At 46.7% G+C, this 20350-nt stretch overlaps 1 protein-coding gene across 2 annotated transcripts; it reads right to left on the bottom strand.

Annotated features, from left to right (window-relative positions):
- Positions 1-95: 95 nt before the first annotated feature.
- Lurap1 (leucine rich adaptor protein 1) lies at positions 96-15634 on the bottom strand. Of its 2 annotated transcripts, XM_033767612.1 has the most exons (3): positions 15161-15634; positions 4046-4376; positions 96-3095 (listed from the first exon to the last, which is right to left on the bottom strand). In XM_033767612.1, exons 1-3 carry the CDS (start codon positions 15356-15358, stop codon positions 2986-2988), a joined length of 639 nt encoding a protein of 212 aa, XP_033623503.1. In that variant the 5' UTR covers positions 15359-15634; the 3' UTR covers positions 96-2985. The 2 variants fall into 2 exon arrangements, with proteins under 2 accessions (XP_033623503.1, XP_010608509.1); XM_010610207.3 differs by having other exon boundaries at positions 3008-4376.
- Between the last annotated feature and the right edge of the window lie 4716 nt (positions 15635-20350).

Raw genomic sequence — 20350 nt, 5'->3', positions numbered from 1 at the left:
AAAAAAAAAAAAAAAAAAAAAAAAAAAGGTTAAAGCCAGCCTGCGCAATTTAATAATTTAGTGAGACCCTGTCTAAAAATGTTTTTAAAAAATGGGCCAGGGATGTTTCTCAGTACAAAGGTCCTGGGTCCAATCCCCAGTGCTGAGGGGGAAAAAAGATGCAGGAGGCAGGAATCAAGGAATGCAAGCGGACTCTAGAAAGTGGAAAGACAAGCAGATTCTTCCTACGTTCTCCTGAAGGGACACAGACTGACAACGCTTCCACCTCAGCCAGGGAAGCTGATTTCAGGCTTCTGACCTCCAGGGCTATAACACATGTAATTTTCAAGCCACTAAATTTGTGGTAACTTGTCACAGCAGCAACAAGAAATTACCAGACTGCCTCTACTCCCGGGCAGCACTAACTTATTGTCTTACGTGAAAAAGCTATGTGTGAGTATGAAGGGTGTGGCAGGAAACCAGAGATGACTTCCTAGGAGTCCCTGCAATCACACTGACCCCAGTCCATAGTATGGCTCATCTGTTACCCGACCTTGAGCAAATTTTCTAAGAACAACACATTGTCAACAATGTATTATATATAGGGTTGCTAAGAATTAAATAGACTTTTAAATTACTGAGTCTGTAAATAGCAAATGGTGGTTTTTGTAAGTCACATTTCCTTATGGGCTTCTCCACTGTCACTGAACAGGTATAACTGAATGCCCAGTGTATGGCTGGCGCCTTGCGCACAATGGCCTTGTGTCCATGACAACCCCAGGTGTCCCAAGTGCAGGTTCTTAGCCCTGCCCACTCGCCTGCTCTCATGGGCCTGGATGGTCCCGAGTATTTTCCCAGGGGATGTGTTAGCAGCTGTCACAAGCAGCCTCATCTCTGCCTTCACCCCGAACCCTAATAAATGCTCCCCACACACCCGGAGAGCAGCATGCTCCCTCTCATACTTTCAGCAGCAGTTTTCGTCTTTCCTGCTTCTCCATCTCTCATCCTTTTCCTCCCTTGTTCTCTGAGCTCCCCAACAGCTCCCCTGTAACCCAGAAATATCAAACCTAACAGCTGAGCCTCAACCAGCCAGTTAACAGGCAGGTAGCAGGGACCGGGACTGCACGTTTTTTGGCGTTCTTAGGCTTCTCTGATGGGGAGCTGGAGTCAAAGGTATGAAGACCCAGAGTCTCCAGGAAGCCTCACTTGGCCCAGCTCTCCCTCCAGCCCCTCAGCACTCTCACTCTCCAGTGCCTGCCCACTCAACCTACAGCCCCTGGCCTGTAGTGCACCCCTCCCTCTACAAGATCTACTGCTTTTCCCAGTCTGACTGCTCTCCCATTCCACCCTGCTTCTAATATCCAGGTCTGAAAGAATGACTTTTCCCCTTGAGGTTGGAACCTACTTTCCCTCCCGTCTCAGAAAAAAAATGGTTGGCCCAGGATTGATTTTTCTCCTAGCTGATGTGCAGGCTGGTACACCCTTTACCCTCTCAGGCCCAGAGTTCTCCTCAGAGCCTGTTGCTTTTTCTCTAAGACTGGGCTGTCTCTTTAGGGTGGGAAACTGATAGGGCCAAATGTTGTAATGACAAAAGTGTTTCCAGTTTGAGCTTTGGGGACATTGACTGGAAAGTGTGGTCAAATGGCAGTTCTGTGGGTGTGCAGGCAAGCAATCTGCGCTTTGCCACAGTTTTACAATGGGTGACACTAGCCTATGTATGTACTGGTGACCTCAGCTGGTCTGAAAGATTATACTAGTTTATCTGAAAGATTATACTAGTTTATTTGCCCTCGGAGGTTCTACTCAGTACTCACAGCAATGGCGCATAATGGCCACAAGGGGGCAGGCAACCTCTTCACCCAGAAATTGGTGGACTAGATGACGCCTCCATAAGAAATACAATGGCTTCCAAGAGGAAGGGTGATTCCCAAGGGCACACTACAAAATGGCTACAGAGTAGGGATTGGAATAGGTGCAGTACTTTAATTCCTAGTCTGAGGGGAAGTCAGGAGCCCCAGGAAAAGGTAAGGACAGGGATGGTAGAGAGTAAAGAAGGTGCTGAGAGGATACTTTGGAGATTTAAAACACTCCGTTAGGATGGCAAGTGGGTTGTTATGGGAGAACCATGGAAGGAATGGATTGCTTCAGAAGGACCAGGGTGGAAGGTGCTCCACAGCACTAGAGAAAGTAGTATTGGGGAAGGCAGAGGTGATCAGCCTGGCTTCCTTCCCTTCCACAACATAAAATACAAAGTAAAGAAATGGCAGCTACTCTAGAATTTGGCAAAGACTCTTCCAACTTAGCACACTGAACAACCAAAGATCATCCTTATTCCCTCCTTCCCCCCCCCTCTAGTAATCTAATTTTAGAGTCCAGGAAAGACAGGGCCAACAAAAATAGCGATGATTACCTGAGGTTCAGAAGGTTAATTTTCAAGAATTCATTCTGACATCAGCCAGAGCCCAGCCCCCCACTCTCTGGGACGTCCCCTCCTGGAGCCCCAGGTTGGCAGTTTCCCTGAATTCTATCTTTGGTGTAATTAGCTAGGACTGTGGGACACAGACCCAGAGGTGGTCCCCTGCTCCCTTCTTAGGTCCCAGGAGTGAAGGGCCAGCTGTAAGAGAGCAAGGAAGAACTTTCCCTTGCCTGTCCCTATGGGCAGGACCAAAAGAGACTCTGTCTTTTCCTGTCACACGCCCACACTGTAGCCCAGACAAGGGGGTTCCTTGTTGTCCCAACTGCAGGCAGGCGTCCCTGTGACCAAATGGTGGAAGGTGGACAGGGTGGGGGAAGGGTAATCACAGACTCAGAGAAGATAACACCTCCCCAGCATCCAAGATTCTGGAATAATCTCAGAGCCTTGAGACCTCAAGTTTCTCCCTCTCCAGCTCCCATCTGCAGTGGGGTGAGGCCAGGACTCATCTGCATATTAAAGGACTGAAGGGAGAAGAGGAAAAGAAGTTACAAAGGCACAGAAACCGAACCTTCATAGCAGGAGATATGAAGTCAGAATACAGAAACAGGGCAGGCCCGGAACAGGGGAAAACAGAGGTCTGTGGCAGAGTGGGCAAGCAGACTTGAGAGCCGTAGGTGGAGGCCTCTGACAGTTTCTCGCCCTAAAAGAACAGAGATAAGAGTATTGGTACCAGAGAGGAACGCAGCCACCGAGGAAGTGAGACCCCCACAAGGACAAAATGAGAACATCCTGTCTGAAAAGCAGCACACAGTCTTCTAACGAGAAACTTTCCTGTGAGGAGGGGTGACGTGTTCCCACTCCAAAGAAGTAATGGAATAGACATTAAGTGATTGGTCTCACTTAGCAGCAGGGGCTCACACATCCTGATCACATACCATCCAAGGATTTGTACAGAATGGCTAAGTCCATCCTGGCAGGAAATGTTATCACTCAACGGACAGGAAGGGGTGGGTCTACCAACTCCAAAGCCTTCTGGGAGAACAAACCCATGGAGGGTCGAATGTTCATGTCCTTCAACCTTCCATCTTGGCCAAGAGAAGACAAAGCTCCTAGACTTTGGGTGAGGTAACTACACCCCTCCCATTTCATCAATGATCTCCCGTGGGTCTAAAATCCTTACATGGCGAGGAGAAGAAGATGGAGATACCCCACACAAAGAGCCACACCCCAAGCATCTAGAGTCAGCATCTCTACAGCAATAGCTCTAGGGACCAGATAACTGAGGGATAAAGATGGAGACTCTCCAGGGACCAGAGGAATGGTGTGCCAGGTTTCCATGGTAACTGATTTCAGTGTAGCCTATTCCTAGTCCCAGATTTGAGGGAGAACAAATTTTGAGAGACACCAGGACCGAGGGTTAAAGTGCCAAAGGAATGAATACAAAAGGGTGCAAAAATTGTTACAAGAAGGTCACATCATCTTGGCACTGTCCCCAGTACCAGTGAGCCTCAAAGCCCAGCGTGGCACTCTCATCCTCTGGTGGCGCAGGTGGCCCACCTTGCAGCCCCTCTCCCGGGGGCCTCCACAAAGCCCTCAAGCTCCCTAGCCTGGCGGCTGTCAGATCCACATCAGTCCTGGCCTTCTCCTCACCAGGTATAACCTTTGCCCAGTCCATCTCGGGACAGGGAGCCCCAGGGGGTCCCTGTTCGTCTGGTTCTCTGGGGGCCACGGTGTCCAAGAAGCTGCCAATAGAGACACTGTCCAGTCGGTCAGTGGAGTTGGTGTCTGGCAGGCTGTCCCAGCTGCCCCGCCTTGAGCAGCCCGGGCTCCCGCCCGTCAGGCTATATTGGCTGCTGGTGAGGCTACTGCAGTGGCTGGTCAACGTTCCCCGCTCCTCCAGCAGCCAGCGCACTGCCTCGATGCCCTCATTCAAGGTCACCAGCTGCTGCAGGATCTTCACGTCGATGGCTCGCAGGGAAGCCTGGGGGAGTGGAAGAAGGAATTAGTCCCAGGTTCTGGGCTCTGGGTTTCCCTGGAGTTTCCAGAGACCCCTACCTCGTGATCCAACCAACCGCGCTTCACTGTCAAGAAGCATGGAAACAGGATGATTCAGAGTGGGCTTTGGAAGCGAGCAGACTGCCATTTACGACTTCAGCTTGGCTTGGAGCTGGGACTGAGTGGTGGCCTGCCTGCCTAGCATACATGAGGCCCTGAGTTCAATACTCACAACCAAAAATAACCAAAACCGAACCACAAAAAATTCTACCACTGATGAGCTAGATGACTGTGGGCAGCTATTCTTTGAGCTCGTTGGTAAAACAGGGATAATCACTCACCTCACAGGTTGGCTGTGAAGATTCTGAACTGCTATCAAGCATTCAGCACAGTGCCTCGTACAGAGGAAGGTCTTAGTAAATGTTAAGAATTAAAATCCAACCCCAGCTATCACACCTCTGCATGACGGCCTCCATGGGCCATAGGTGTATCTTTTTTTTTTTCCCTTCCCTTTTTCTTTGTCCCAAAAATTCACTCTTCTGAGTTTGTTCTTCCCCTACCCTTCTGTGGATTTTTCCCTTCTGTTTTTTTTTTCCCCCTACCTTCAATAAATGTGAAACTTTGTCACTGTAAATTAATTAATTAACCCAATCCAATGCCACTGGGCTTTGGGGTATTAACTATTAAACTGGTCCCGATTCACCAAGAGCTTAGAAAGAGCTGAAGAACAACCTGGTAGGGTGATTACTGTACTTGGGAAGCGCACTGGGCCAAACGGAGGCGGACACTGAGGAGTCAAGGAGGAGCAAACCTGGTTTCCTCGTCCTTTCAGGAGACTGGAAGCAAGAGTGAGGGTAAGAAGGGCTGGTCAGAGCAGAGAAGGGTCCAAATGAACCCCGCTGTGTGTGCTTCCCTCCGGCACACACCCGTCTGTCCACACTGGAAGGAAGTCAGACTTACTGGGTAATCTCTAGGGTCCCTCCTGGCTCAGATGTACTCAGCTACCTTCCCCAAGCATGAGTCTGACTTGTCCCTCCCCTGCTCAGAAGGATTGAGCAGCTTTGTGCTGCTTTTAGAGAATGAACTTGAAACACTTTAGCAGCTGGCATTCAAAGTCCTATCATAATATGGCCCTGCCCACCACTCTATCTTCAGTGCCAGCATACTTTTCTGTGAACCCAAGGTCCTGCCACTGCATAACTTTTCAAATTTAGTTTCACCTTTAATCAGATTAATAGGTGCATATAAAAAAGAGTACTTCTACAAGATTTTGAAGAGTTCCTCCATCTTAATCCCAAACCCAACTCCCTAAAAGAAACTATTAGTTTTTACATTTTTGTTTTGCTTTGTAATACTGGCAATTGAATCCCAAGCCTTTCCACTGAGCTATGTTGCCAGGCCTTTTTTACTTTTTTTCTCAGTACCAGGGATTGAATTCAGGACCTTGCACTTTGAGGCAGGCGCAGTGCACTGAGCTAATCCCCGGCCTTTTCACTTTTCATTTTGAGACAGGTTTTCTCTAAATTGCCCAGGCTAGCTGGGCATGGTGGCACACACCTCTAATCCCAGCACTTGGGAGGCTGATGCAGGTGGGTCACCACGAATTCAAGGCCAGTCTGAACTACACAGCAAGATGCCGTTTCAAAAAATTAATTTAGATTTAAAAATAAATTGCTAAACTGGGTGTGGTGGCACATGCCTATAATCCCAGCACTCGGGAGGCTGAGGCAGGAGGATTGCTGTGAGTTCAAACCCACCTGGGCTACACATAGTGAGTTCCAGGTCGGTCTCAACTACATAGTGAGACCCTGCCTCAAAAAAAAAAAAAAAAAAAAAAAATTGCTGAGGGCCAGGGATTTAGTTCAGTGGTTCCGCTACCTTCTTTGCAAGCACAAGGACTGGAGTTCGATCCCTGGTACCAAAAAAAAAATTGCTGGGCTCGAAATTGTAATCTTTCTGCCTTAGTGTCTCAGAATGCTGGGACATCAGATATATACCATCATACCTGGCTAGTTTTTATTAAACTTCTGTTTTTGTTGTTTTATTTTCTTTGAGATAAAGTCTATGTAGCCCAGGTATCCTTGAACTTCTAGGATCAAGGGATCCTCTTGCCTCAGCCACCAGAGTAGTAGCTGGGACTACAGGTGAATGACAGTGCACCTTGTTCTGCTATTATTAATGCTTTAGCTGGTTATTTTGGTATTTGCCTCCTATCCTCCAAGTAACACGTAAATTGCAGCTTCTTGCTTTTTTTCTTACATTTTAGATATACATAATGATAATATTCATCATAGGGAATTTGTACCTGTACATGATATATCTTCCTCCTTTTTTTCTCATTCCCTTCCTTATTTAACAAAAGCTTTGTTTCCATTTTTTCTTCTATTCTCTTTCTTGTCTTCTTTCCTTTCCCTCTCCCCCTCCCTTGTTTCCCTTCTCATTTGAACATTTCCTTCCCATTTCCCAATAGCCATTACACTTTTTGCTCCTTATTTACACTTTCAGCATCTCACACCGGAGAAACAATGAAATATTTAAACATGTATGTTCAATTTATTTCATTTAAGAGTATGGTCTTGGGGGCCAGGGATTTAGCTCAGTGGTTTCACTGCGTGCCTTGCAAGCACAAGGGCCTGAGTTCCATCCCCGGTGCCAATAAAAAAAAAAGAGAGAGTATGGTCTCATGGTCCATCCATTTAGCTATAAATGTCTGAAGTGTATCTTCTTTAGGGCAGAGTAATATACTCCATTGTAAAAAACAAACCAACCAATCCTGTATCTTCTTTATCTATTCATTGGTTGATGGGCATTTGGGCTGTTTCCAAGATTTAACTATTACAAACTGTGCTGCTATAAACACGGGTATGCATACATATATCACTATGGTATGATGTTAATTCTTTTGGGAAGATACCAAGTAGAATAGCTGGATGAATGCAACCTCTAATTTTAGTTTTTCAGGGAATCGCCACACTGATTTCCACAGTGGTTGCACCAGTCTATACTCCCACCAGCAGTGGAGAAGGGTTCTCCCCGCCCCAAGCCCCCTCAGCATTTGTTATTGGTTGATTTCTTAATAGCAGCCATTCTTTCTGGAATGAGATGGAATCTCAGCCTTGTTTTTCTGTTTGTTTGTTTTTGTTTTTTGAGACAGGGTCTCACTGTATAGTTGAGACTGACCTGGAACTCACTATGTAGCCCAGGCTCGTCTCGAACTCACAGCGATTTTTCTGCCTCAGACTCCCGAGTGCTGGGATTACAGGTGTGTGCCACCCATGCCTGGCTTCAGCCTTGTTTTAATATGCATCTTTTTTAAAGATTTGCATCTCTTGAATGACCAGCGATGTTGAACATTTTTCCATGTATTTATTTGCTGTTTCTATTTCATCTGAAGAGTGTCATTTTGGATTGGGTATTTAAATTTGAGGGGGTCTGGTTTTTTTGAGTTCTTTACGTATTCTAGATATTAGTCTTTTATCTGAGGTTTTTTGTTTGTTTGTTTGCTTGGTACCAGGGATTGAACTTGGGTCCTTACACTTGAGAGGCAGGTGGCGGAACCACTGAGCTAAATCCCCAGACCAGTCCTTTGTCTGAGGAACAGCTGGCAAAACTTTTTCCCCACTCCATGAGTTGTATCTTTACTCTGTTGGTGGTTTCTTTTGCTGTGAAAAAGCTTTTGCAGGGCTGGGGATTTAGCTCAGTAGAGCTGCGCCTGCCTCACAAGTACAAGGCCCTGAGTTCAACCCCAGTTTTGAAAAAAAAAATAATAATTTTTTTAAATGAAATCCCAGTTGTCGATTCTTTGTGATATTTCCTGTGTGATTGGGGTTTTGTCATAAAGTCTTTGCCTATACCAATGTCCTTAATTGTTCTACCTATTCTATCTGCCAGCAGATTTAGTGTTTCTGTTTCAGTATTTAGATCTTCGATCCATTTCAATTTTAGTTTAGTGCCTGATGAAAGATATGGGTCTAGTTCTAATCTTTGGCATGTGGGAAGCCAGTTTTTCCAGCACAGTTTATAAAAGAGGCTTTCTTCCAACTCATTGCTTTTTAAGATTTAGGCATCTTTCCTTTTTCTTTTCTTATTCTCTTTTCTTTTCTGTGTGTATGTATGCATGTGTGTGGTAGTGGAAAATGAACCCCAGGGCTTTGCATTGAACTATATCCTCATTCCCCGCACCTTTTGGTACCGGGGATCAAAATCAGGACCTTGCGTTTGTGAAGCAGGCGCGATGGAACCACTGTGCTAAATCTCCAGCCCCCTTTTTTGTTTTTGATTTTGAGAGAGGGTTTTGCTAAACTGCCAAGTTGCCTAGGCTGGGTTTGAACTTTCAATCCTCAGCCTCCCAGAGTGTTGGGATTATAAGCATGTCCCACCATACTAGGCAAAGTTCAGGCTTTTATTTATTTATTTATTTTTGGTACCAGGGACCAAACTCAGGTCCTTGCTCTTGTGAAGCAGGTGGCAGAACCACTGAGCTAAATGCCTGGCCCACCATTTTCTTATTGAGTTCCCACACTATAGATAAAGGACTCAACTTTTACCCATTCCCTACTTCCTGCCACATAGACACATTTCCCCTTCCCCTCTTCCCAATAGGCAATACAATTACTGAGTGTCTGCCTTATTAGAATTGGGAAAAGCTACTCACAACCAAGTAATGTCAACTTCATTTTTTCTTTTTTCTTTTTTTGTGGAGGGGTGACCGAGGATTTAACTCGGGACCTTGCATTTTCAAGGCAGATGGTGGAACCTCTGAGCTAAATCCCCAGCCCAGTGTTTTCTTTACTATTATTATTTTGCTTAGTTGACTATAAAATTATCAGTCAGTCATTCCCTAACCATTTAAATTTCCCTCTTAAGGCTTCCCCCTCCCCCCGCCCCAGTACCAGGTATCCATCACAGGACTTTGTGCTTGAAAGGCAGGCGTGGTGCCACTGAGCTAACTCCCCAGCCCACTTTTGAATTTTTTGAGGCAGGGTCTTGCTATGTGGCTCAGGCTGGCCTTGAACTGATGGCAATCCTCCTGCCTCAGCCTCCTGAGTGCTGGGACCATAGGCATGCGCCACCATGCCTACTGAGGTTTTCAAACATATCACATGTTCTATCTCTTCAGGAGCATTCAGACCTGTCTAAATGTATTAATAATAATACATAAAAATGCAATGATAATATACTAATTTTTTATCTTTTAAAAATTGTATCAGTACATGTTTGCAGTAGACAAATATATTAAAGAGTGAAAACAACTGTCCTAGTCCATTACCAAACTAAATGCATTTAACAAAAATCCTCATATAAGGACCAGGGATATAACCTAGTGGTAGAATACTCACCCAGCACATGCAAGGATCTGGACTTAATCCCAGCACCAAGAAAGAAAAACAAAAAGGAAGGAAGGAAGGAAGGAAAGGCAGGCAGGCAGGTAGGTGAGAGAGCACACCATCCAGATACAGTGATGCGTATCTATAATTCTAGCACAAAGGAGGTAGAGGCAGGAGGATCACAAGTTTGAATCCAGCCTATGCAATTCAGTGAGACACTGTCTCAAAATAAAAAGGGCCGAGGCCAGGGGCAGTGGCACACACTTGTAATACCAGCACTCAGGAAGCTGAGGCAGAAAGATATCTGGGAGTTTGAGGCCAGCCTGGGCTACATATTGAGGCCTTGTCTCAAAAATAAATAGATAGACAGATAGATAGATAGGGCCAGGGATATAGCTCATTACTCCAGAGATTCAATCCTCCCTATGGTATAAATAAATAATGAATGAATGTCTTCATACTTAAAACACTTCTGCTGTGTTTTGTGTCTTCTCCTTCCTTTTTTCTCTCCTCCCTCCCTTCATTCCGGTCTCATGTACTCTCCCCAAAACTTTTATCTCCAGCCGTCTGCCAGATAAATGAGCAGGAACACTTGGTTGCACAGAGAAAAGGAATCTTAGAACATGATTCTTAGACATTCAAGCAACCCTTTCTTTTCAGCCCTATTTGCGCCTCCAGTTCCAGAAATATCTCGAGCTTCCAATTCCTAAGACCTCTGAGAGTTTTGTTTTTGGTGTGTGTGTGTGTGTGTGTGTGTGTGTGTGTGTTTCTGGGAAATGAACCCAGGACCTTCAAATTCTGCTATATTCCCAACATTTTAAAAATTCTGAGACAAGTTCTTGCTAAGTTGCCCAGGCTGGGCTTGCGCTTGCCATCCTCCTGCCTCAGCCTCACAGAGTGCTGGGATTACAGGCGTGCACCACCGCACTCGGCCTGTAAGTGTTTTTGTAGTACAAAATAGGGTGCTTTTTCAGCCAAGCACAGTTGTGCATGCCTGTAATACCAGGCCTCCAGGAGGCTGAAGCCGATAGATCACTGAAAGTTCTAAATCATCCTGGGCAACACAGTGAGTTCAAGCCCCCCAGCCTGAACTACATAGCGAGACCCTGTCTCAACAACCCAAAACAAAACAGAACAACAACAAAAACAAGATAGGTTGCTTTTCAGCCTGCCTCACTAGTGGATTAGGTTTCTGCTTTTTTCAAGTCTAATGTAATTACCAGTTTTTCTTTTGCTTTTCAGCTTCCAAAATTTTGTTCTTGTTATCTTCTCCTTCATTTTTGTCATCTTCTCCATTGTTCTCATTGTCATAACTGCTTCATACCTTTAAAAATAATCCTGCCAGCTGGAAGTGATAGTACACACCTGTAATCTCAGTCCTGAGAGAGACTAAGGCAGGAGGATTGTAAGATCAAGTCCCATTTGGGCAATTGGTGAGATTCTGTCTCAAAATAAAAATTTTTATTTTATTATATTTTGCTTTTTGGATAGGACCTACTAAGTCACTAAATTACCCATCCTAGGGTTGAATTTGCAATCCTTCTGTTCATCGTCCCCAAGTGGTGGGATTAAGGCTTGTGCCACCGTACCTAGCTTCCACGGACTCTTGGTGGGGTTTAAGGTAGCAATCTGGGTAAGGACTCAGTCCATCCTCTTGAATTGACTTCTCACTGACTCTGTTCATTCTCCTAGGCCCGGCTCAGATATCCCTTCTGGAAAGTCTTCTCTGCTCTTCCTCAAAATGGAATTAACTCATTCTGTCATAGGAAAAATATTTATTAATGCTTTTTGTTGTTGTTCTTACCGGGGACCCAACTCTGGACCTTGTGCTTGCGAGGCAGGCAGAGGCACCACTGAGCTAAATCCTGGCCCTATTAAATGCTTTTTACAGACTTAGCACTATCAGACAAAAGAAAAGGCATCATTTCTTGCTCCCAGTGGTCTCAGTCCAGTGGGGAAGATAAAACAATGACAAAGAAAAAAAAAAAGCTGGGTACGGTGGTGCACACCTGTAATCCCAGCCCTTGGGAGGCTGAGGAAGGAAGATCACTGTGAGTTTGAAGCCAGGGCTACACAGTGAGTTCAGGGCCAGCCTGAACTACAAAACAAGACTCCGTCTCAAAAATCCAGCCCCGCCCAAAGACAATGGTGACAACTTCAGCGAGACAAATGCTGCTGAGGGAAAATGGCTGCTACACGGAGGGTTGTGAGTGCCTAGAGGGCCATAATCCAACCCAGGGAGGTCAGAAATTCTTCCTAGATGAGAGAAGTAAGCAGAGATTGAAGATCACACAGGACTTAGCCAGACAGGCATGGGGAGAAACATTCTAACCAGAGCGTGAGCCCCTGGCCAATTCCAGTGGCACAGTCCTGAGACTTCACTGTGGCTGAGAGAGGCCCTCCCGGGCCCCGGAAGCACTTATTGTGTACTAGAGTTGTTGGTCTGTCTCCCGCCTTCCCTAAAGCCAGACTCTGAGCTCCTTCAGAGCAGATCCTGGCCAGGTCACTTAGGGTGCTCTGCCTAGGGTGGGTGAAGTCACATTCAGTTCTGTGACTCTCGCTGCTCTCCTGTCTCCAGGATTTGGGCTGTGTGGTGGGCGGAGCAGACCGTAGTGCACTGCTGGGAAATGAATCTCAGGATGAGATTCCATAATCCTGTGACAGTGGGATCCCCTTACTGTGACAGCATCACTCCCCAGAATAGAAGAAAGCAAGGCTTTCTTGCCAGAAAAAGAAACGTTCATTTCACACCATCTCTTTGGAAACAGCTCAGGAGAAAGGGAGCCTTGGCAGCTACTCCAAACCAATCCTCTTCCCGAGGGGGCTGCAGGCACCCTAACTCCTCTCCAGATGCACATCAGCCCTGGAGTCCTGGGTCCAGTTCCCTCTTTGCTCAACCCAAATCAGGCCCTGCGATAAAAGCTTGGATGATCCAGATTTAGCTCCCTGGAGGTGGACTGAGATGCTCGTATTATTGTTACCCAAAAGGCTCTTACAGACTATCTGGTTCCAGGGTTACACTTTTCTCCCACCCACCAAGGGAGAAAAAAGAGAGACACAGGACCCTGCTCAAGATCACAAAATAATTCAGAAGCAGAGCTAGGACTTGAACTCCTGCCTTCCCTCTTCTTGCCTAAAGCTTTCTCATAAACTGCTCTGTGGAGGTGGGTTATCTTAGCAACAGTTCTTTGGGTGGGAGAGGAAGTTGCTATTGTTTCCCATTCCCACAGATCCCAGGGTCCCACTCTTTACTCAAGCTCTGATTTGGAGAGTGAAGCAGGAGGGAGGAGGGCAAGAGGCAGGGCGGACCTTGGCTTCCAGGAGAGGTCTGTCCCCTCCCTATAGAAAGAACAGAGAGATGGGAACAATTCTCAGAGGGTGGACCAGTCCTGCTTCTCATGGCTCCAAGGGAAACCCCCTGTCCTTCTTGGATGCCACCTGTGGGCAAGGAAGAGTTCTTGAAGAGATCAGTGACATCCTAGCCCAGGAGGGAGCAAGGAATGGGACAGGAATCCTCTCTTTGCCTGTCTTAGGCCCAGGCAAGATCAGTCAAGAATACAGAGAGACGGCTGGACATGGTGGTACATGTCTGTAATTTTAGCACTCAGAAGGCTGAGTGAGGCAGGAGGAATCTCAACTTTGAGGCCGGCCTGGGCTACATGGAGAGACTGGCTAAAAAAAAAAAAAAAAAAAAAAAAAAAAGGACAGGGAGAAAAAATAAGAGGTTAAATATACTCCCTTCAGGTTTATAAATGGGTAATATCCACCAAGACAGGAAACAGTGAGAACCAGAGAGGTCAGGCCTGGCTCCAGATTCCCTGCATGAATTCAGGCAAGCTCTTGAACATTTGCAAGTGTGTTTCAACTGTGACAGGGGAAATGACCACTATGCTGATTCAAACACATATGTGCTTAAATGTGCGGTTATCAACCATAAAGATGTAAAGTATGGTCAGATAATCCGGGTTCAAATCCTGACTGCTTTTTTTTTGGTACCAGGGATCAAGCTCAGGAGCTTGTGCTGTTGATGCAGGCACAGCACCACTGAGCTAAAGCCCTGGCCCTGACTTTGCTTTTTATTATGTACATGACTGTGGGCAATTAATAAACCTCTCTGTGCCTCAGTTTCTTCCTCTATAAAGTATCATTTATCTAACAGGGCTGCTGTATTAAGAGAGTATCACATAAGGTGCTCAGTATGATGCCTGACAGGTGTACTTAGGTAAAAGTTCATTTTCAAAGCAGAGCAGACTAGTAGGCTCTTTCTGACCCCTTGAGCTAAAGTTTGTACAATAAGGCAGAGGGGAGAGGCGCATCCCCGCCCCAGGTATAGTCTCAGCCTAGCTCTGGACAGTGTGGCATTCACCTCCAACCTTCAAGTCCAAGTGCACACTTGGCATTTCAGTCCTGCCCCCAGGGAGTCTTCCCTGACTGCTCCACCCACCAGGCTCTTCGGGGCCTCTCCTACCAGGAGCTTGTCTGGGAGCTCCCAAAAGTCACCCTCCCTCCTGCTTCCTCCCAGATCAGCTTGGGAGAGCTGGGCACAAGCTGGGCTCCAGGAAGACTTATTAGCTGACAAACTCGCTGTTAGCTCCTGGTTCCGGGCCAGGGAGCCGCCGGCAATTCCTCCGTTCATCAGACCTGGCTGCAAAGTGGTGGCAGGTGTAAATCACCTCCTTCACCGGGATCAGGGCCCTGGGGAGCCTGCTGGGGCCCCAGCTGCCCTTTTGGCTCTGAATCTAGACCAGCGACTCCAGGGAGAAGAGAAGGCTGCTGTTTCCTCTTCTCCCCCAAGGTACAAACTGGATCCTGAGGTATGCAAGGAAAAGACAGTCGGTGGAGCACACTCAACTGTGCTGCTGCTCTGTTCTCAGGTTTCTACTATAGGCCTAGAACTTTCAAGTATTTTAAGTGGCACGAGGGGGATGTTGAGGAAGACAGATGTTTTCAGCCCCAGACAGTTTTCAGTAGATGAGCCACCACCCCAATCTCTTCTGTGCCAAATCCTGTCATGAACATTTGGGCTCACAGGAACCAGACATTTCCCCAGTTTGCAGACGGGGAAAACAAGCAAACAAACAAACAAAACTGATTGCCTTTTAATAATTGGGGCTGGAAGAGTAGATGGCCTTCTCAGGGGAGGAGAATTTGGGCTGGGCTAAAATCTCAGTATTTCCCACCCCTTACCTCTCCTCTCTAATTATTTGGCAGGGAAAAAAAAAAAAGACAACAAAAACCTGTGCCTCTACCCCCAGCCCTCAGGACCCATCAACATCCCACTTCTCCTTGGGGACAATTAATGGTTGTCATTCTGCCGCCCCTCAGGGTCTACCGAGTGATCCTGGAAGGAACCTGACACGTTAAGTGGGGGTTTTTAACTCCCTCATCTCCAGCCTAACTCTGGTGGGCGAGTCTGTCCCTTCCGGCCAAACGCCACACTCACCAGCTCCATCCTCAGCGCCACGATCTTGTCCCCCAGGCCGTGGCTGGTGCCAGGAGCCCCCGGGGGCAGCAGGACACCAGAGAGTTCGAGCTCCCAGTCTCCTCGAAGCCCGCGGAGCAGCCCTTCGGGGGTCTTCCTGCCCACCTTGCCCTCCACGTCCCGCAGATCAGGCGTCTGGGACTCCACGGTCCCCTCCATTCGGGACCGAGCCAGAACAGGGCCGGGCGGCCGCGCGGACGCTCGGGTCCCGCTCCGGGGGTCCTGATTTCGGGCTGCTGAGGCTGTGCGGAACCCGTGGGTCCCCGCCCGCGTGGCGCGGGGGCGGGAGGAGGGCGCCGTAAGGCTCTGAAAAGCCGCGCAGAGCGAGGGTGGAGAAACGTTCCCGGGCTGCAAACAACCTCCGGCCTTGGATGGCCTGGGGCTGGGCGATCCCAGCAGTGGGAGAGCTCAGCACTTTCTCCCCAGCAGGGCCCTGAATCCAGCGAGGCGCACAGCTGGAGACCAATAAGTGCGGGCCGAAGAAGACTCAGCTGCCTAATCGGTCAGAGATGTGGGAGTTTTAGGAACCGTGGCAAGAGAGCTAGCTGCAGAGGGTTTGGAAAGCTTCCTGGAGTGAAAGAGCTGGATCTGAAAACAGTAGCTGGAATTTAGCTAGCCATTCACATGCACACCTCCCCAGGGCTAGAATTCACACTGAAGGAGTAGGAAGTGAGAGCAACCAGTATTAAAGCAAGAGTCCGCATGGACTACACCTGCATGAGCTTAAGAGCAAGAGACTTCCTACACTCCCTCGGGGTCTGCAGAGATGAATCACTTGCAAGCCTTGTTAAAATGCAGGTTCTGAGCCTGGCTTGGTGGAGCACACCTATAATCCTAGCACTCAGGAGGCTGAGGCAGGAGGATTGCTGTGAGTCTGCAGACCAGCCTGCGCTACACAGTGAGTTCCAGGTCATTCTCAACTACATAGTGAGACCCTGTCTCAAAAAAAAAAAAGCAAGTTCCTCTGGGCACAGGGACTCATGCCTGAGGCCCTAACTATGCTGTGGCTGAGGCAGAAAGATTAAGAGGTCAGGGCCAGCTTGGAGAATAAAGCAAGACAGGTTCCGATTCTGTAAATTTGGGCTGGGGCCTTAGATTCTGTATTTCTTTTCTTTTTTGTTTTAGTTTAGTTTTGTTTTTTTTGAGACGGGGTCTCACAATGTAATGCAGGCTGACCTTGAACTATCTAGCTCAGGCTGGTGATCCTCCTGCCTCGGCCTCCTGAACACATGCCACCACACGCAGCTACACCATGAGAAGCTTTAAGTTAGGGATTGACAAAATATTTGCCTTTTTGAAAAAATTACTCTGGATTTTGCAGGGAGAGAGGATTGAAAGGGAAAAAGACTAGTTGGAAGGCAAGAAACAAACCTGGACCAGGGGCTTGAGGTGAAGTAGAAGAGTCAAGACCAGGCTAGAGGGTTCTTTAGGAGGTAAAACTAACAGGAATGGGAGACTGATTGCATTCATTTATTTAGAATGGCACCCAATAATTCTTTGTTCAAGAAGCAAAGGATGTTGGGTGTGCTGGCTCATGCCTATAATCCAGCCCTCAGGAGGCTAAGGCAGGAGAATCGTCACTGATATAAGGGAAATAATGTAACTCTCCCAACCTGCTAGACCTCACATATGCTGAGTTCATGTTCCCCAAAACTGATGAATAAAATTTAAGGAACAATGGAGGTTAAGAGCAGGAAAAGTTTATTGAGAGAGATATAGCTCCTGAGAGAATAAAAGGGACCCAAAAGTGGGTTGCCATGGACCCTTCACAGAGGAAGCTTTACAAAGCAAAACCTCAAGGTGGATACAAAATCATGAGGTGGGTAGCATGTGGGTCAAAACTATGATCAATCAATAAGATTACAAGTATAGGGCTGGGGATTTAGCTTAGTGGTGCTGTACCTGCCTCACAAGGGCAGGGTCCTGAGCTTGATGCCTGGTAACCCCCTAAAAAATTCAAAAAGGATTACAAGTATAGCTGCTTAGGTAATAGTGATCTTTTTGGTTTTTTTTGTTTTTTGTTTTTTGGTACCAGGGATTGAACTCAGTACCTTATACTTGCCAGGCAGGTGCGGCCCATCTGAACTATATCCCCAGCCCACAAAGACCTTTGAGAAGGTATGGATCAGGATGTCCGGTCACCTATGTGGTTGATTGATGTCTCCCTAGACTTATTGGACTAGGTGGTACCAATTATCCCCTGGGGAGGTATGCAGCCCTGGTCATTCTGCCTTTATTTTGAGGCCTGGCCTTTAACAGCTGTGTCTCCAGCCACAGTTGTAAAGTGTTCTGATCTTCTGCACTGACCCTGGAGGGTCTAGCCCTATTTGACTGCCTATATTTTTACCTAACTTAGTTGTCTATAGTATTAAACAAGCCTGGACCAGTGGCTTATTGTGAAGTTGTAGAAGAATTAGACCTGAATAGAGGAGTCTTTAGGAGGTAAAACTGACAGGAATGGGTTACTGATTGCATTCATTCATTTAGAATGGCATCCAATAATTTGTTCAAGAAACAAATAATGCTAGGTGTGGTGGTGCCATGAGTTGGAGGTCAGCCTGAACTGCAGAGCAAGACCCTGTCTCAAAACGAAACAAAACAGCAGCTGGGTGTGGTGGCTTATGCCTGCAATCCTAGAACTTGGGAGGCCGAAGCAGGAAGATCGAGACCAGCCTAGGCTACACAGTGAGTTCCAGGGCAGTCTGAACTACATAGTGAGACCCTGTCTAAAACAAAACAAAAAACAAAAACCCCACCCAAAACCAAAGCCCTAGGTTCATTCCCCAGCATAGGAAAAAAAAAAAAAAAAAAGAAAGAAAGAAAAATGCCTGCCCTGGCTGATTACTGAATCTAAAACCCTAGGAACAGAAGCTGCCATCTGTATTTCAACAAGTCCTCCAGATGGTTGAGATGCAAGCTTGAGAACCACATGATGAGCTAAATGATTTAAGCATCTTCTCATTTAAACATCACAACTTCAGGGTGCTAGGAGTAGCTTAGCGGTAGGGTGCCTGCATTAGGCCTTGGATTCTGATTCCCAGCACTGCAAACTAAACGAAACAAACTTCATGACTGGCTTTGTAAGCATTAAGAGCAGAATCTGGAGCCAGGCCACTAGAGCTTCAATTCCAGCTCTCCCAGTTTTGTGACATTTTCTTTATCTAAGATCAGGATAATGCTATGGGCGAACTGCGCCATTAACATAGACTGGACATGTTTGTCTTTCCAGGATGTCAGAATTCATTATGTAACAGTAAAATCACAAGCTATGTCAACTGTCAGCTTTTAACTTGATGAATGCTCTAGATTTCTAGCCACTCTCTGGAGTACTTCTAGGCAATACTCTAAATCCAGGCAATTACAGGCTTTTTTCTTCTAATCTTTGATTTTTGTTTTTGGGATCAAACTCACTGTTCTGCCTCACCCTCCTGAATGCTAGGATCACAGGTACACACCAACTTATTCCAACCTTAATTACTAACACCTAAAGCACTCAAGTCACACATCATTATCACACAATATATAGGTTACAGAATGGCTAAGAGAGGGCTAACAATAGCCACAGGATTCAGTCAGGAGTGAAATTAGGGAGCCAGTAGAGACATAAACAGTCAGCAAAGGTGGCCAGATAAGATGCAGACCCCTACAGGCAGAGCTTTTTCTAGGTACTGAGCTTTGGGCTGGGGATTTAGCTCAGCAGTTTGATGACCTGCCTTGCAAGCACAAGGACCCAAGTTCAATCCCTGGTATGGGGGCGGGTGGTGGTGGTGGTAAACTTGTTGGTAGTTTGGGAGGTCACATCAAGCAGGGTGGTCAAGCTGAGTTGAAACCAGGATAGTTGTTGAACTTTTTTATGTATAATTTTTTTCCTCATTGAGTTTATTGGTACATTTTAGGTACAATACAGTTACATTCATCATTGGGATCTTGTACCTTTACATGACAGGTTTTGGTTTTCATTTTTTTCCCTTACCCCTGCCCTCCCTTCATCCCCTCCTCCCTTCCCTGTTTACAACTACTTTATTTCTATTTTTTCATTTTCTTTTTTTTTCTTCTTTTAGTTGTTGAATTTTTGTTCACCAAGTAGCCTGATAGGATGAGGGTCAAGTCACAATGTGTGTGCTGCTGTACCCCAGTGTTAGGCACCCTTCCTTTTACAGGATTCAAGTGAGGCAGTTTTATCATTTGTTGGTCAAGTGTGTGTGATAAGATCTCAGGCTGGTTCTTCTGCTATGGTTTTGATATCTCATGTTTTCCTGTGCCACTGATTTAACTTGATAACTTTGAGGTAATTGTTGGTGGTGTTTTTTGTTTTGTATGTTTGTTTGTTTGATTTTTTAAATTTATTTTTATTTTTATTTTTTGGGGGGACAGGGTCTCACTATGTAGTTGAGACTGACCTGGAACTCACTATGTAGCTCAGGCTGGTCTCGAACTCACAACGATCCTTCTGCCTCAGCCTCCCAAGTGATGGGATTACAGGCGTGTGGCACCTAGCCCGGCTGTTTGTTTGATTGAGATAGGGTCTCTCTATGTAGTTCAGACAAGCCTTGAACTCACCACGTAGCCCAAGCTGGCCTCGAAGTCAGGGCAATACTCCTGAGTCAGCCTCCCAAGTGCTAGGATCACAGATGTGTGCCACCACACAGGGCTCAGTAACTATGTTTATTAGCACAGTTGATTTACACTTGTGCCTTCTGATTGTGCTGTGCAGTTGGGCACTGTCCTTTTCGGTAGTGTACCCAATATCCGGTGGTTATCTATTTGCACAGAAGAGTTATCAAGTCATTCTGCTTCGGCACTGCTCACAAGCACTACTCACAGTAGGGCAACGCTGTCTTATAAACCACAGTCACAGAGGGCAAGGCAGAGTGTGGCCTGCTTGCCACAAATGATAGTGCCGACCTCCTGGATTATGGAACGAATGTGTTAATGTAAATTAAGTGCTCAGAAGAGCAAAACCAGGTTTCCGAGGCGCCTCCACCTTCCAGGTGGGGTTGGCTGTGCTCAGGCCTTCAGCTCTCTGGACCTCACCCTGACCAGTGTTGGGGTCCAAGGTGCCAGGTCTCCAACTTGAATCGAGCTGGCTTTCGGTGGCCGCAAGGCTTCCGACAGCTGCCTGCAAGCTCGCCCTCCTCCCATGCCGTAAAA

The sequence above is a fragment of the Fukomys damarensis genome, unplaced genomic scaffold, assembly GCF_012274545.1.
Source record: "Fukomys damarensis isolate Sample0158 unplaced genomic scaffold, DMR_v1.0_HiC HiC_scaffold_23, whole genome shotgun sequence".
NCBI classification, from domain to species: domain Eukaryota; kingdom Metazoa; phylum Chordata; class Mammalia; order Rodentia; family Bathyergidae; genus Fukomys; species Fukomys damarensis.
This window is presented reverse-complemented; position numbering and strand designations above follow the sequence as displayed.